The sequence below is a fragment of the Camarhynchus parvulus genome, chromosome 4, assembly GCF_901933205.1.
Source record: "Camarhynchus parvulus chromosome 4, STF_HiC, whole genome shotgun sequence".
Taxonomy (NCBI): domain Eukaryota; kingdom Metazoa; phylum Chordata; class Aves; order Passeriformes; family Thraupidae; genus Camarhynchus; species Camarhynchus parvulus.
In genome coordinates this window covers 50,834,041-50,849,349 of record NC_044574.1, presented here as the reverse complement: position 1 = coordinate 50,849,349, position 15,309 = coordinate 50,834,041, and the positions used below count along the sequence as shown (strand labels likewise).

At 45.0% G+C, this 15,309-nt stretch overlaps 1 protein-coding gene across 2 annotated transcripts in view; it reads right to left on the bottom strand.

The window, feature by feature from the left end:
* The window catches only part of UNC5C (unc-5 netrin receptor C), a 249,366-nt gene extending 237,964 nt beyond the window's left edge, over positions 1 to 11,402 (bottom strand). The window contains exon 1 of one of the 2 annotated variants that reach the window (XM_030947608.1): positions 10,934 to 11,402. In XM_030947608.1, the coding sequence (XP_030803468.1) occupies positions 10,934 to 11,057 (124 nt within the window). In that variant the 5' untranslated portion in view covers positions 11,058 to 11,402. The remainder of the gene's footprint in view (positions 1 to 10,933) is intronic. The other variant, XM_030947607.1, reaches the window with a different exon arrangement.
* Between the last annotated feature and the right edge of the window lie 3,907 nt (positions 11,403 to 15,309).

Sequence of the window (15,309 nt, the reverse complement as noted above, 5' to 3'; positions counted from 1 at the left end):
AATCTACTGTTATCTTTAAAACCAACTTAACCTCAGCCTGGCCTCCACAAATGAAATATGTTCTGCATTGGTACCAGTGAATACAAAACTTCAAAGACAAAAGAACAAATTTTTCTTGTCTTCCTGCAGTGAGTAAATCCTGAGCAACCCAGTGAAAATAATCAGACAGAAAGTAAATTTGATCACAATACTGTTATCTATTGATTTCCCTAAACAAAAAAAAAAAAAAGGCAATGAAACCAAGTACTGGTGAAATAAGCTGATCAGTAAAACAAAGCAGATTAATACTCCACACAAAGTCGCTTTGCCACTGAAATTCATTTTCTTTGCAAATGTTTCTCATAAATGCAAATCTAAAACTTTATTCTTGAGACCACAGAATGATAGAAATGTTTATAAAGTAAGTCATTAACTTAGGCATTTTAAATTTTTTTTAAGATTTGGAAGGCTTTATCTAACAGCCATGTTTACTACAAGGAATTAATACATAACTTTACGGGGTGGATGGAAGAAAAAAGATTCATACAGAAATATTTCAGGACAAGTAAAGGAGAAAAGTCAGCAGCTGAGCAGTTTTGCCTTCTCCAGTGCTTGTGAAAGGCATATGGCACTTCTCATTCTACTGCCTGCACCAGGATAACAACTGCTTTTGTTACCAGCTACCAGGCTGCACTTCTAACCTAAAACTTCGAAGCCCATGCTTTTAGTGGCAGAGGTCTTTATTCAAAAATGATTGCTAAGGCAGGAAATTGCCACACATTTGTGTATAACAGATATCTACGTGGATATCTGCCTACAGTTGGTGACATTTAGCTGTCAGTGTTCTTATCTAAAATATCGTAGCAAAAAGCCAAGCAAAAAAAAGTCTACCTGAAGGAATCTTGCCAACTTGTTTTCAAGTGAAGCACCATGTTAATCTCTCTACAGAAAAGAGTCACATTGCTACATGGAAGGAAAATTAAAAGCCTCGAAGTTATTCAAATTATTTAGCTTCAAAATAAACCAAAGCAAAAAAGAAACAACCTCAGGAAAAACTTGCCACCAAGTACAATGAGATCAAGGTCTGTTCATCCTAGAGTCTCACTCTACTGTGTCAACATATTTTTAACACAGAAGCGGATCAGCTTCTGGCATGTGCTGGCTCTGAAATTAATGGAGCTACATTTGGTGGTGGTCATAACCTGGCCTTGTACCACATAAGTCTATCCTTGGTATAAACATTAGGCATTTAAAAAAAAACCAAAACAAAAGGAAACTGATAGTGAAACTGACAGGTCCCAGTACTGAACTTTCTAGCTACAAACTTTCTAGTTACTTAGGAAGTAAGAAATTTGGAACTTCTTATTTGCTACAGTACAGCTATTTTGCATGATGAAGAGAAGGAAAACCTGCACTCCTATTCTTGCCAGTAGAGATCTGCTGTGTAAGAAGATTGCTGCATTTTGTTTGAGCAGGAGACCAAAAAAGTTACCCTCACCTTCAAAAACTGGTGAGGAAGCAGAAAGGAAGCCCCTCAAGCTAGGTTTGGAATGTCTACATGAAAAGAATTTTAATGGGGATGATGATTTGTCAAAAAATAGTGCAGCTTCAGGGCCAAAAACCTTTGAGTAAGGAATACAAGTATTTCATGAGACAATTCAGCAAGATTTTCTGTGAACAGCACTTGTAGAAGGGCAGTGTCTTCCCCATGTAATTACAGATCCCTTCCTTAACCAGACAGAGTTCTAGTTTCCACAATGAACCCTGATTTCCAGATTTAGTGGCCAAGCTTAACAGAGGAAACTTTATCTCTTTCTAGTTGAAAGCACCAGAGAGTGAGTTTTATCCTATTAATAGAGGTTCATGCAGCAGAGATTTCTCTATAGTCTCATCTGAGTGCCGACATGAAATTTCAGTCTGGACACCTCACTGTTTGCCTCTGTAGCCCCAATTATGCACTGTTAGCCACAGCCACTCATCTTTTGTATATGTAGAGCTGCAGAACAACCCAACAGACACACAAAATTGTGGGAAAAGGGAAAGGTGAGAGGGATACATCTGTGCTGACTCCATGAGCAACTGGCAAAACTTAGAGATATATTAATGAAAGAGAAAAGTCATTCAGACTAAGGCAGTGTGCACATCTGTACTTCGAATTACTCCTGATAGGTGCCTGCACTTCAGTCAGTGTAGGTAAATCCAGTGCCCATGAATTAGTCTCACTTGCTATTCTGTCCCACTTCTTACTCCTTGATTTCACTATGACTGAAGTGCAATTAACCTCATTCAGTGAGACTGTATTATTATTTTCACTCACTATGTAAACTTTCCAGTATAAACACATATGCTGGGAGTGGATAAGACAAGCAACGTATTTAAACAATAGATACACCATATCATAAAAGTGCAGCAATTCATATGCCAGCCATTACTTTAGCAAATTGATGGCTGGAATATAGCTCTCCAAGAAGCTCTGAATTACTAATAATCCTGTGGTGATCCCTTTTCACTGTCTCATGTGAAATGCACTAAAATCAAGCAAAGAAACACCTGGGGAGCAACTATCTTGAAAAACAGTTCAAACAAGTTTCCAAAACGGCTGCAATAAAGTCAACCTCTTCTGACAGATCATTCAAGGCTTACTTGAACATTTTCTTGTATCGAGCTGATGAAATTCAAGATTTCTCAAACAATTGCATCCAGCTCTCAGGGGACCAAGAAAAACGCAAGCTTTCCTTTTTCTCAAAGGATACACCACTAATCCACTGAGATTAACATTTCAACCTCTCACTCAATATAAGACTAAGAAATAAAGCTACTTTGCTTCTTGAAAATAACTAAAAAGAGATTGGCAAAAGCTACCTAACAAGAAAATGCTCAGCTGTTGCCAGGCCAGTGAAATCTATCTGAGCTCCTTAGCGTTATTGTTGAAAATGTTCCTGCAACAAGAGAAAAAAGATACTGATTTAATTGCCTAGGCAACCTCATAGCTTTTATAACTCATAAGGCAACGGGGTCCTCTGGAGTGTAAGTCATTCATTCAGATGAATGAAGTACAGTTGAATAACATAGTCCTGAACTGCAGATTAAACCCAAATGAAACAAAACAGCCCAGGACAGTGATCCTTATTCCATTTACAACAGTACTGCAGCCATGCCCTGGATCTGGATCTTCCTCCTTCCAAATTTGAGATAACACTGTGGATTGCATTGGGCAAAGCAAATCCTTCCAAACTGCCTGCCACCAGAAAGTCAGAGTTTTTAGGAAGCATCCCTGTTCCTGGCAACAGCATATATTTTGCCTGTTCCTTTGTTCTGGTTCTGACCAGCACATGGTTAATTTTTGCAGTAGCCAGGAGAGGGCATGGCTAGGACCTGGAGATTATACTGAACCAACTCACTTCATTTTCTGGGGATGAGGTGAAGGGCTCTCTTCCAAGTCTGGGTGGTGTGGCAGAGGGAGCAGTGAGGCATTACTGTGGTCAGGGAGTTTCCATGTGAATCATTCAACTCTTTCTCCCGCCTTCTGTCATCAGTATTGTTGCTGTACATTTTCTTATCTAACTGCTGTTCCCAGCAAATGGTTCTTAGCTCAACCCATGATCTTTACATTTTGCGCCTCCAATTCACCATCCCACCTCAGAGGAGGGGAGAAGGGAGGCGGGAAAGAGTGAGGATCATATGGTTTCGAGGGTCCCAGTGGGAGATACTAAACTGAGGAGTACCATTGCTAACCCACACCACCCTTTTATATAAATTTCTAGATTACAGTAGATACAAAGACACCATCAGTGAGACTCAAGAAATTCAACATTGAGAAGGTACCTGAGAGCCTTCGCAACATAGCATTCCCTCTGTAGCATCCCCTCTTTCTTCAGACAAGAAGAATGGACTACAGCACCAGTCTCAGCTACTCAGAAAACTTGAGCTCATATTTTGGTTTCCCTAACACATTTGCTCTGCATGCTTAGGCAACTCCCCCTAGACCTCTCCACCAAACAGTGATAAATACAGCAAGCTTCCAAATCCAGCAAAACAGAGATTGAATAACTAAGGCAATGTTACAAATAAGAACTTCCCATTATGCCCAGCAACACAAGACTATAGCTTTGCTAAAAACACAACTGCAGATATTCCCCACAGTTGGTATCACCAACTGAGACAAGCATGCACAGCTTTTTGGGTGCCTCTCCTGCCCTGCCTGTGTAGGACTCACAACAAAGTGATAATTTGAGGAGGTGTTGAGCCACTGCAGCATCACATGCTCACAAGGGAGGTGTCCCTGCCTTGATGGGACTGTTGGGCTGCCATGCAAGCTAGAGCAGCACTGCTTGTATTCAGGGAGCAGCAAACGTAATCACCTAAATTCAGCATTGCCTGACACTCCCTGGTGGAAATAAGGGCATGTCTGCCACCACTGAGAATCTGGGTCTCCATCTCAATCTACATCACAGTAAAATCAGTGTGATTTACCAAAAAAAAAAAACCAAAAAAACAACCACCACAAAAAAACCCCAAGCCCAAACAAAAAACCAAACCAAAAACAAAACAGTAAGATCTAGAGAGCTGTGTAATATTTGCCTTAACCAGTGCTAACCAGGACTGTAAATGAAGTCTAACAGTGAGATTTTTCACTGGGCTGGTTGAAATACGTGGAAAAATGTAAACTGATATAAAAACCATTGCTGTCAGAAGACTTCACAACTTTTTAACTTAATTTTCACTGAACACCTAACACATTTTCAGAGAGCATAAATACAAATAGTTTGGACAGTAGGGTAAATATTCAGGGCTTTATTGACCTTTTCTCTAAAATAACTGAGTCTTTTCTGGTTTTGATTAAGATTTCTTCCTTTTTTTCCAACCTCCCTGAGCAAATAAGCAAAAAGGAATCTTTTTTTCTCCTTTGTTTCCCCCTAGATTTTCCATGTTGATAAAAAGAGTATTTCTAAGTGAGACTGTTTTTGCATGAAGCTCTTTCTCCCCAGCCTGAACTTTTAGATAATGTGCCAGGCTATAAAGGGACTCCCCAAATCCTGGCGTTTGATGACTTGGGAGGAAATCCCATATTTCCTGCTTAACGTCCATGTGATTTGGGATGGAGTCATGAAAGCAAACAGGAAGTTGTTCTAGTGATGACTACCTAGGGAGAAAGCTATATACAAGCATCTCTGAGGTTACTGAGAGCAGGGAAAATCTCTGGCAGCTCCTGCCCACTGCTCCCACTCACTGCACCTCACTTGTGAGTGTTGTTTCAAGCAGAGCCAGCCTTGAGGAAAACAACTGGAACACAGCTACAGTTCAGGGCTTTCCTTTAGCTCCTTAGTGTGCACATAGTTTTATGCTACGTCCTCACACCAGAAAGATAAATCTAAATACAATAACCACACTGGATGTGCAGCAAAATATTTAACCAAACCTATCATGAACCCAACAACAATACTCAATAAATCATCTCTCCACCACAGCAGTGGAGTTAGGGGCTGGAGTACCTACAGATGACCCCATTAATTTAAACACAGGGGAATGAAGTATGCTCAAAATCAAGGGGAAATTTGTTGTTCCTATTTATTCTGTGTAAAGTTCTTCATAACCATTTCCCTTTTTAGCATAATTTGAAATGCTTGCTTGCAAATGATGCAAATTAAGTGTTTCTTGGAATACAGCTTGCCTCCTAGAAGACTTAATAACATTTCCTTCAGATTGCCTCTTGGATAATGTTATGATGGAAAGATCCAGTGGCGCCTGCTCCTGAGACTGGACTCTACTGAGCACACACAATAAATCACTTAAAACACCACCATTCCTTCAGTCCTTGGAAGCAGCCGGCACTGAACTGCGCCTCTGCACAACATTATCCTGACGCTGTGCTGATGGGGGTTATGGCCAACTGGAAAACCACAGCTCGTCTCTCACTCCTTTCCTTTGATTCTCAACTTGTACTTGAGAAGCTGTTCTGTACCTCGGAGCCGAACGCGCAGCAGAGCCGGCTAATGCAAATGACAGACGCTGTAATTACTGCTCCGCTGGCACCGCTGCCAAGATCGCTGCCTGCTAGACTTGAATACCTCCACTGGGTGGCTAACGAGATGTGCACTTCACAAACCAGCACAGCCCTCTCCCCACCCTAAAGGGAGGAAAGACAATGCCATTTCTTCCTAAAGGGAAGTGTAATGTATTGCATAGGCAAAGCATCCATGATTACACTTTTATTTCAAAGATAGCGTCCAGTAACTTGTTTTCAATGACAAACCAACAGTCTGAGACTCACATGGAGTCCAATCCTCTTTGACTAAATCACAGCAAACTGTTCACTAGTCCGAGTGATGCAAATTTACCCAGGAACTCCCTTTTGCACCAGCAATTCAAAAATATTTTCTGATGAGCTGCAGAAGTAATTCTATTGCCTTTTTGTAGAAAAAGTATCCAGAACAGATTCCTCGAAAGCCCAGCGACGTAAAATCCAGAAAGAATTAGAAATCAAGAAATACAGCCATATACTATAAAACAGATTACTAAAACCAAGGTTGTTTTGCTGGTAGCATGACATAAATGTAGCTTGGCTTTTTGAAGTATAACTCTCCTCTGTATCCTATTTATGCATAAAATTCTAGTCATATACTGCACAGAAATAGTCAGTTGTTGTCCTTCTCCGCCTGGGCTTCTCTTATTTTCCATAGGAACTGATTTACTTCATATCCTATTCACCTGAACTGGGAAGGCTGTGCCTCAAAACACCTCTCTCCCATTTGCATAAAAATCAAGATATTTACATGGAAATGTCTAATAAATATAGCCCACATTTTGTCCTTTCCTACTGCACAGACCAGCAATGGAACTGATTTGCCTGGCCTTGGCACAGAGTTGTATTCCTGTTTTCAGATGTACTGTATTTGGAAAATTAAATTAGGAAAATCTTTTTAATTTGGTTAAGGCTGTTTCCTGTTTCTGAATTTGGATGTCATACACAAAGCTAGTCCCAAAATATAGTGAATAACTGGGGTTTAAGACCATTACCAAAGAAAAATAAAGTTGTGTGGTGAATGATCCATGTAAAGTGATTAAGTGCAAACATGCACAACAACTGTGGAAATGTTTAGATGCACTCTGGCATTCTTACTGCACAGAGGAATAAATGACATTGACAGTAATGCTGAAGAACCATCAGGAAGAGCCTGTTTGTGATCTATATATTTTTTCCATAACTCTTGCAACCAGCTGCTAGAGCCTGGAGCCAGAGGAAGAAGAACTCAGATTCTGACTCCCATGTTCCCAGGGAGGAATCTCTCCTCTATGTACAGATTCATCCACTTAATTTTAATCCTGCTTAAACTCCACCTCTGTCAGCAAAGGAAACACAGTGGCTGGTTTGCTTTCAGCAAAGAGTACTGCAGTACTAAAATGCTACTCAGAACATGTACAGGCTACCACATCCAGCTCAAACTTGTCAGCATCATTGAAATCTACCACAGTGCATCACTTTAAAACAGATTAATGCTCCAGAGAGCCTTATCCATTCACAACAAGATAATACTTGGCTCTTGCTTTATTAATACAAATATTACACCTGCATGATCAAGCACTAGAGGTTCACTGATGCATCAAGATAATTAAGTCCTTTCCCCGCCTTTTTTCAACAAGATGTGTTTAGGTATTTAATTAGGAAATGCATCCCCAAAAGGTTACTACATTCACATGTTATAGTTCACTTTTTCTGCACTAAGCATTTTCAAACTGCTGCTGTTGCTAATACAGACCATGCTGGGGCAAGACAAATATCTGCACATATGGCTCTTTTACAGTTTTCTTTTTAAATTATCACTTTGATTTAATTAGTTTGAGGGGTTAAGCATGAAAAATGCACTCTTTTATTGTAAGGGAACAAATGAAACACAACCTCATTAATATGTAGTCCATTTAGCTTTTCTACCATCTTTTACACCATCGTTATTAACTCCAAAAGCTGTCTGAAGCATGTTTGTCACTACAAATAGACAGCCTGACCCTCCCTTTCGTCCCAGCTACACAACAAAAAGGTGGGAGCCACAGGATAAGTGGATAACAGTTTGGGAGGCAGGAAGTGTGGGAGCTGTAGGGGAGCACAACAGCTGAAACTCAGTCTCCACTGACTGAAGAGCCAAAGGAAAAGTTGCTCTTATGGAGATGGCACCCAAATGCCCAGCTGGGGCACAGTTTGGGGCATTTAAATTCTCATTCTGATGTAGCTTATCATAGAGGTATAGTAAATGCAGCGAATGCCAAGTCACAGTTGATTCTGGCTTGATAATCACTCTGGCCCCATTCACACCGCTATGAGAATTAAGGGCTGTCTCTACCATTGCAGCCATTTCCTGTTCTCTCCTGATAACAGCGGAAAAATACGCAGACAGCTTCAGATAAGAAGATAAGAAATACTCATAAAACAAAAAGTGTTTTTAGGTCTGCTGAGAAGCTCATGGGAGGACGCCGAGATGCAGTGATAATGAACATGCCAGGGAGTGAGGGGGGGGCTGGTCCACCAGATCCTCAGTTAATAAATTCATCTTCTACGAGGCTATGGAAAAGGAAGGTAGGAAAGCACAAGTCCCAGCAATGCTCATAGCTTTCTCAGCCTGCTTCAAAAGCTAAAGATAGTTGGGGAATTGAGATGAAAGATGTATGTTTTTGAAATGTATATATAGAATAGAGGAAAAACTTTGCCCGGTGCTATATGATGAGGAAACTTCCTGAAGAGGGCATAGTTAAACTGTTGATTCATTGCCTCACTGAAGCAGTGTGTACACACACACGAAGATCCCCACTGCACACACCAATGAGAAAATACCTCAGCTCTGGGAAAAATGCCAAAACCAGGTCTGCACCCAAATTCCCTGTCTGGTCCTAGCAATAAAAATAAAAGTATAAATGGAAAAAAAAAAGTCCAAGACAAAGAGCTATATCCCAACCAGATTCCCTGGATTTTTCACTCTGTTGTGGAAGTTTATCGCACACTGGGGAGTGTTGCTGAAGAGCTCTCCATCCCTCTCTGGGTAGGTGAGCACACCTGTGTTCTGTGGCAGGTCCCACACTGTGTTGCCCTTTGCAGGATAGGAACAGGGGGCCTGGCTCCTGTGCCCTCGTGGCACTTCTGTCACACAGCATTGTGTCACAGAGGGTAAGTGTGGGAAGGAGAAACCATCCGGGAGTGGGAGATACAAGCCCTGTGGCACCGAGCAGCGCTCTGGAACAGCCGAACACAGGGGGTCCTCTCTTCCCTGCTCAGGCCATCTGTCATGTGAAACTCCCGTGTCCTGCCAGCAGAGCCAGCAGGCTCCTTTCCACTCCAGGTTCAACTGTCTGAGGGGAGCTTTCTTCTCCAACACCCTCTGACATGACATATCTCTATTGACACAGACAGATATATACCCAGACATGTAGGTCCACACACATATGACGCTACTTAAACCCCTAAATACAAAATATCAAACCTGTATTATCTTGAACAGGAAACCAACCAGCGAAAGGAAATTAAATGGAAGACATAGATGAAACCTGCTACAATACATAAGGGATTTTTCTACTCTCATTCTCTGCTACCCCCTTTTCAAGGCCAGATTTCTGATCTTCCTGTGAAATAAATGAGCAAGGGAATGTGACTCTGAGGGGATGGAGTAAGTATCAGCAAGAAATGGATTAGCACTGTTACATGTACAGACATGATGTTCAGTGCACCCAGCCCACCAGCAGCAAACCTACAGCTCCGTGCCTGGGAGAACCCACAGAAAGCCTGCCAGGGGCACCAGGAATCAGAACAACTGTCACTGTTCTCCTGTCAAAAAGGCCACAGAGCAGTGCACTTTGAAATGCCTGGGTGAAAGCACAGGGTCAGATCTGTGCAGTTTTCACGAATGCCTCTCCACAGACATTATGTGGGGAAAATCAAGTATTCTTACACTTGCATTATGCTAGTAACTTCAAATCAAAACTCTGGTGCATGTTATTACTTCATGGCTACATACATGTGGAAAATAAACAAAGAAGCTTCTAAAATTCCTTTTCTCTTGTTAATCATATAACTGAGATTTCCAACTGCTTTAACCAACCCCGCACATCTTTGCTATGTGCAGCTCTGCCCACATGCAGCAGCAAGCTCTCTTTCTCTCTCCTGTGTTCCACAAAAGCAACACATTTCCACATTAGGTCTAACTCCTGGAAAGAAAGAAGAGAAGCACCGAGAAAGTTTGTCCAGCATCAGCTCGCAGGAGAAAAAAGCCTCCTGCTGTGGCTGTCAGCCTGGTGCGTGCTACACTGAGCCAGGGCTCTTTGTGATGCTCTCAAATACCCCTGAACACGCACTGAGAAGCAATACATTGCCACTTAGAAAGGGGAATTTGTACAAGGGCTACCGGGAAGGCAGATCGAGATGTACTCCAGAATCCCCGACACGGGAAAGGAAACAAAATCTCAATACATAAACACAGAAAGACGGTGACTCCCTTCGGGTGTATCATGTTTTTGGCAGGAAGAAGGAGGGCGTTGGGGGGCCCTGGGGTGTTCAAGACTGACCGTCGATTGCAGAGCTCCAGGGTACGGCTTTGCCGCTGCGGAGGGACACCCGCCCCGCACCTGCCTTTCCCACGCACCTTGCCGGCCTCCGGGCGCACCGGCGGCTCTCCCGCCCCGGAGGGCTGCCGGCGGGGCTTCTTCAGCCCCAACTTCCCCTCCGCTCCCCGTGCCTCATTTGAGGACGGAGGGCAGGCAAACGCCTGTCCCGGCCAGGCTCAGCACCTACAGACTCGACCCGGCAGGTACGACCGGACCCTCCAGACTCCGGCGGGGGTTTGCACTGTTTGCACGCACAAACGCAGTAAAAAAGATAATCACGGCATAAATTCGCATTTCCAACCCGCACACGGAGGATGCCCCAACCCCTCTCCATCCATCCATCCATCCATGCATCCATCCATCGCCTTACCTTGCGCCGCGGAGCCGGGGCGGCTGGCCCCCAGGACGGCCAGGGCGGGGAGCACCACCGTCTGCAGCAGGTATCCCAGTCCCAGCCCGCAGCGGGCCGCTGTCCCCTCCAGCCCCTTCCCCATGGCCGGGGCAGCGGGGCAGTGTCGCGGAGCCGCGGAGCTTTCCTGTGCCGCCTGTGCCGGCCCCGTCCCACCTCCGGGCGCGGAGCGGAGCCCCCGCCAGGCGCTCAGGCTGCGCGGAGGGCGGCGGGGCGAGGGGCTGCGCTCGGACCGGGCGGGCAGAGGCGCTGCATGGCCCCGCGGAGGGGCGCGGAGCCGGCGGAGCGCTGCTTTCTTCCCGCGGGCGGCTCGGCGCGGCTGCCTCCACCCCGGGGGTGGGCGGGGGCCGGGGCTGGGGCTGGGGAGAGGGGGCTGCGCCGGCCGCCTGCGATAGAATGCGAGCCGGAGCGAGGAGCAGACCCAGAGGGAAGGGGGCGGGGGAGGCTGGGAGCCACCCGCCGCAGAACCGGCCCCCTTTCGCCTCCTCCGCCCGCGCCCCCTGCGCGCAGAGCCGCGGGCACAAGCGCACGCCGATGTTGGTGCGCACACGTGCGCGCCCGCACACGCAGCACCAGAGCACGATGCACCCCCGCCCCGCACACCTGGGCACGGCAGCCGCGGGAGCCGGGGCTGCGCTGGCCGGACCCCACCACACCCGTGGCTCTCGCATCCCCAGACTTTCCCCGTGGGCCTGATACCCACGCACACGCCTTCAGGACTCTGGGCGATCAGGACCGTCTTTAGGGAGCCAGCAAATGCAGGGTCGGGGAGCCCCATGCCGGACGGGGGGTACTAGTCTGCTCCCACAAGCAGCAGGGTAGGGGGAGAGATCGCACGAGAAGAGCTGTTGGAGAACCCACCACCCCTGGGGAGCATCTCCCCATCTGCCCTCCAGGGCTTTTCTCTTAAGGCTGGGGTCACTCCCTTACAGCCCTAATAATTCCAACCCTCTTGCACGCCCAAAATGCTGCACCTGGCCTCTGAGTTCACCACGTGCCCACCAAATCTCACTGAGAAGGGTAGCAGTGCCCACACCTCAGGTTCACTGCTCAACCAGGGCTTGATCGGCTTGATCTGCTGCCTTCTATGAGGTTCTGTTTGTTTGGGTTTTTTTCTCTTGTTGGTTTGCTTTTGGTTTTGGTAGGTTTTATGTTTGGTTTTGGGTTTTCTTTTCTTTTCTAAGTTGTCCTTCACTTTGCAGAGCCAACGTGGGCTGTCCCACGTTGAGCAGACCCAGCACCTCACACACCACGCGTGCCAATGCCAGGGGCTGTAGCCCCAGAACCCTCCGCACACCACAGTACTCCAGAGAGCATTGCCTTCTCCAGCCCAGGAGTTCCCCCAAGCTGGGATGCGTGCGAGGCAAGGAGCACTCTTTTCCTGGGAGGCGAGGCTGGGATCTTCCCAGTCATTCCGGCTTTGCCTTCCCCTCCCAGTCCCTTCCACACAGGAAAAGAGTTACCAGCCTTGCTAATGCTGCAGGAGGGTTTCCTGGGGCCACTGGAGCTGTCTGCCCCCAGGGAGGCTCTGTCCCACCTGCCCCCTGGCTTTAATGTCCTTCCCAGGGAATTACCCAGACTGTTCCCATCTCAGGATCTGGCAGGGCAGTAGTTTTTTCTCCTCGACAACAGCTGACATATAGCTGCAGTGTGTCAGGGGTTTGGTTTGGTTTTTTGCTTTGTTTTGGGTTTTTTGTTGTTTGTTTGTTTTAATGTTGGATTTTGGTTGTTGGTTTTTGGTTTTGGTACAGCCTAAGAGCATGGAAAAAGGGCAGTTTTTGTTCTGGGCATGCCTGGAGGTGCCCCAAGTAGGCTGTGTTTCAAGCTCAACAGGCTGGTTTTTACCCTGATTGTCTCCAACTGGAGCACTCCATCTCTCCATCTCCTCTCTGTTCTACATCTTTTAAGGGGGCGAGTCCCATCTGCTTCAAACAATACAGCACAGACTAGAAAATATTAAGGCTCCACCAAAATCTGTGATTTAAGTTTCTGTGGAAGTGGTAAAAAGGAAACTCTCAACTTTTACGCACGTTCAAAGGAGAATGTGAGTCCTGAGCAGGAGCTTTTTTGATTGCAGATGCTCCCCACAGCAATCCCTGACTTCATGCTCCATAACTTAGATAGCTGACAGAACAGGTCCCATGTATGATATTTATTTGCCTGTTTTATCCTAATTCTGTGAATTGAGAGCATTTCTCCTTTTTTGGGTACATATTGTTTCCCCTGTTCCAGGGAAAACTTTTCAGAGGTAGGAAGAGAGACCCCTGAAGGATGTCACATGCAGAGGAGGCTGCAGCACCAGCTGACGAGCACATCTCTTGCCACAAGGGAAAGGAGAGGGAGGGCTTGCTTCTCCATTAATCAGAGTTAATTTATTTTTGATGTTTTGGGGCCTCCCAGGAGTAATACCTATAGTTCCAGGCTTAGTTTCCAGTTAGTAGCTCAGTGACCTCATTAAATAGGTCCATCCCAATTTCAAGATGATGTCCCTGCAGCCCTGCCTGGGGATCCCTGGTGGCCGCCAACCTGTCAGCCTCCATGCCCTGGAGTAGGTGCAAGGGGGAGCATTGCTGGTTTACAGCTGTGACAGAAGTGATGGCACAGGGACCACAAGCCCTCAGCTTGGGAAGAAAGTAAGTCATTTCCCAATACCCAAGGTGTGGTGGACAATGGAGGAGCAAAGGTACTGCAGCCTGAGGTGTTCAGTGACCACTTTTTTACTGGGAATGGATATACCTTGGCCTGGAGAAGATAGGTCAAGCAACAGCAACCAATAACTGGATAGGAATCTTATCTGGAAAACATGCTTTCAAATCTTCCCTTGCTCCATTATGTGTAGGAAAGGGCATCCAAGGATATTCCATGTGTCTGCATCACTGTGCTTTCTCAGAAATCCAGTATACTCTGACAAATTACTCTTGTGTCTGGGCCATCCCCAATACCACCACATTGGATTTTCCTTACTCAGGAGCAAGTCTGTCCAAGGGCTCTTTATTTTTTCTCCTTATGAGATAAACAGAATTATTATCCCAGCTTAATAAATTTCAAATTTGACATGGAGATAAAGGATTGAGGCAATTCAGAGTTTTGGGATTAGAAAGTACAAATTGCCTGGGTTTATTCCAAAAGCAGTTGTTTTGTTTCCCTGATAGAACCTGGCTGGAAAGGTATTTTCCATCCTGTCTGAAAAGCTTGTGACTTAAAAGCACTTGTAATATAAGTCTATTACATCGTTACCTTTAGTGTCCTTAAAATCTCAACATACCCTTCATAAACTCATCTGAAGCAAGTATCAATCCCCAATTTTCATACTTGGACAGAAATATCAAGTGTCAAAGAGTCTGCATTGGAAAGTGGCTTTAGCAGCCTAACAGGTGTTGCCTTAGTTTTTCAGGTAAAGTCAAGAAATCCCAATTCCAAGAAATACCCCTAATAGATGATTATAAAATCTAGGGTAATATTTAAAAAGTTTTTGTGTGACTTGTGTACTGGTGAATTTGACTTTAGTGTATTTTGTTGGCCAAGCATCTGGAGTTGCACTAAAACAATCACAGAACTAATCAGTTGTAAAAGACCTCTCAGGTCATTGAGTCTAAACCTTTACTTTTCACCAACTTATGAACTAGACCATGGCACTAAGTGCCATGTTCAGTTATTTCTTGAGCACCTTCAAGGATAATGATGATTCCACTATCTCCCTGGGCAGTCCATTCCAATGTTTAACAGCCCTTTCCTTAAGAAATTTTGACTAATGTTCAATCTAGTCAAAACTGGCTCCAAGTGGTATAAACCAGTTCAAACTGGATCCAGCTGGTTCAACTGGATCAAACCAGTTGCAACCACTTCAAACCAATTTTAAACAATTCAAACAGGATTAAACTGATTCCAATAATTTCAGACCTGATTCAACTGGATCAAACCAGATCAGACTGGTTCCACCTGGCTCAGACCAGTTTCCAATGGTTCAAGAACCCCAATCCTCACTGCAAAGAGTTTCAAAATTTGATTGATGACTTTGGAGCGGAGATACTCAGGTCCCCTGTGTTATGTGCAATGTCAGCAATACTGGTTTGAACAAGAAGAATCTCTTCTGTGCATTGATAATTACCTGTAAGAATTTGCTAGCCAGTCCTCTCACTGCGTGTTGTGTTCCTTGGCAAGTACTGTCAACTCTGTCCTCTGATCTGAGGACTCATTTTCCACACAAATGGCAGTAAGGGATGTGGATTCAGGCTACCCACCAGGTGATGACAATAGCCAAGATGCTCTCAGCTACTGCCCTACCCCTAGCACAGCATGGCATGGTTGAGAGAGGGTTGTATTTTGCATGTTTGCAG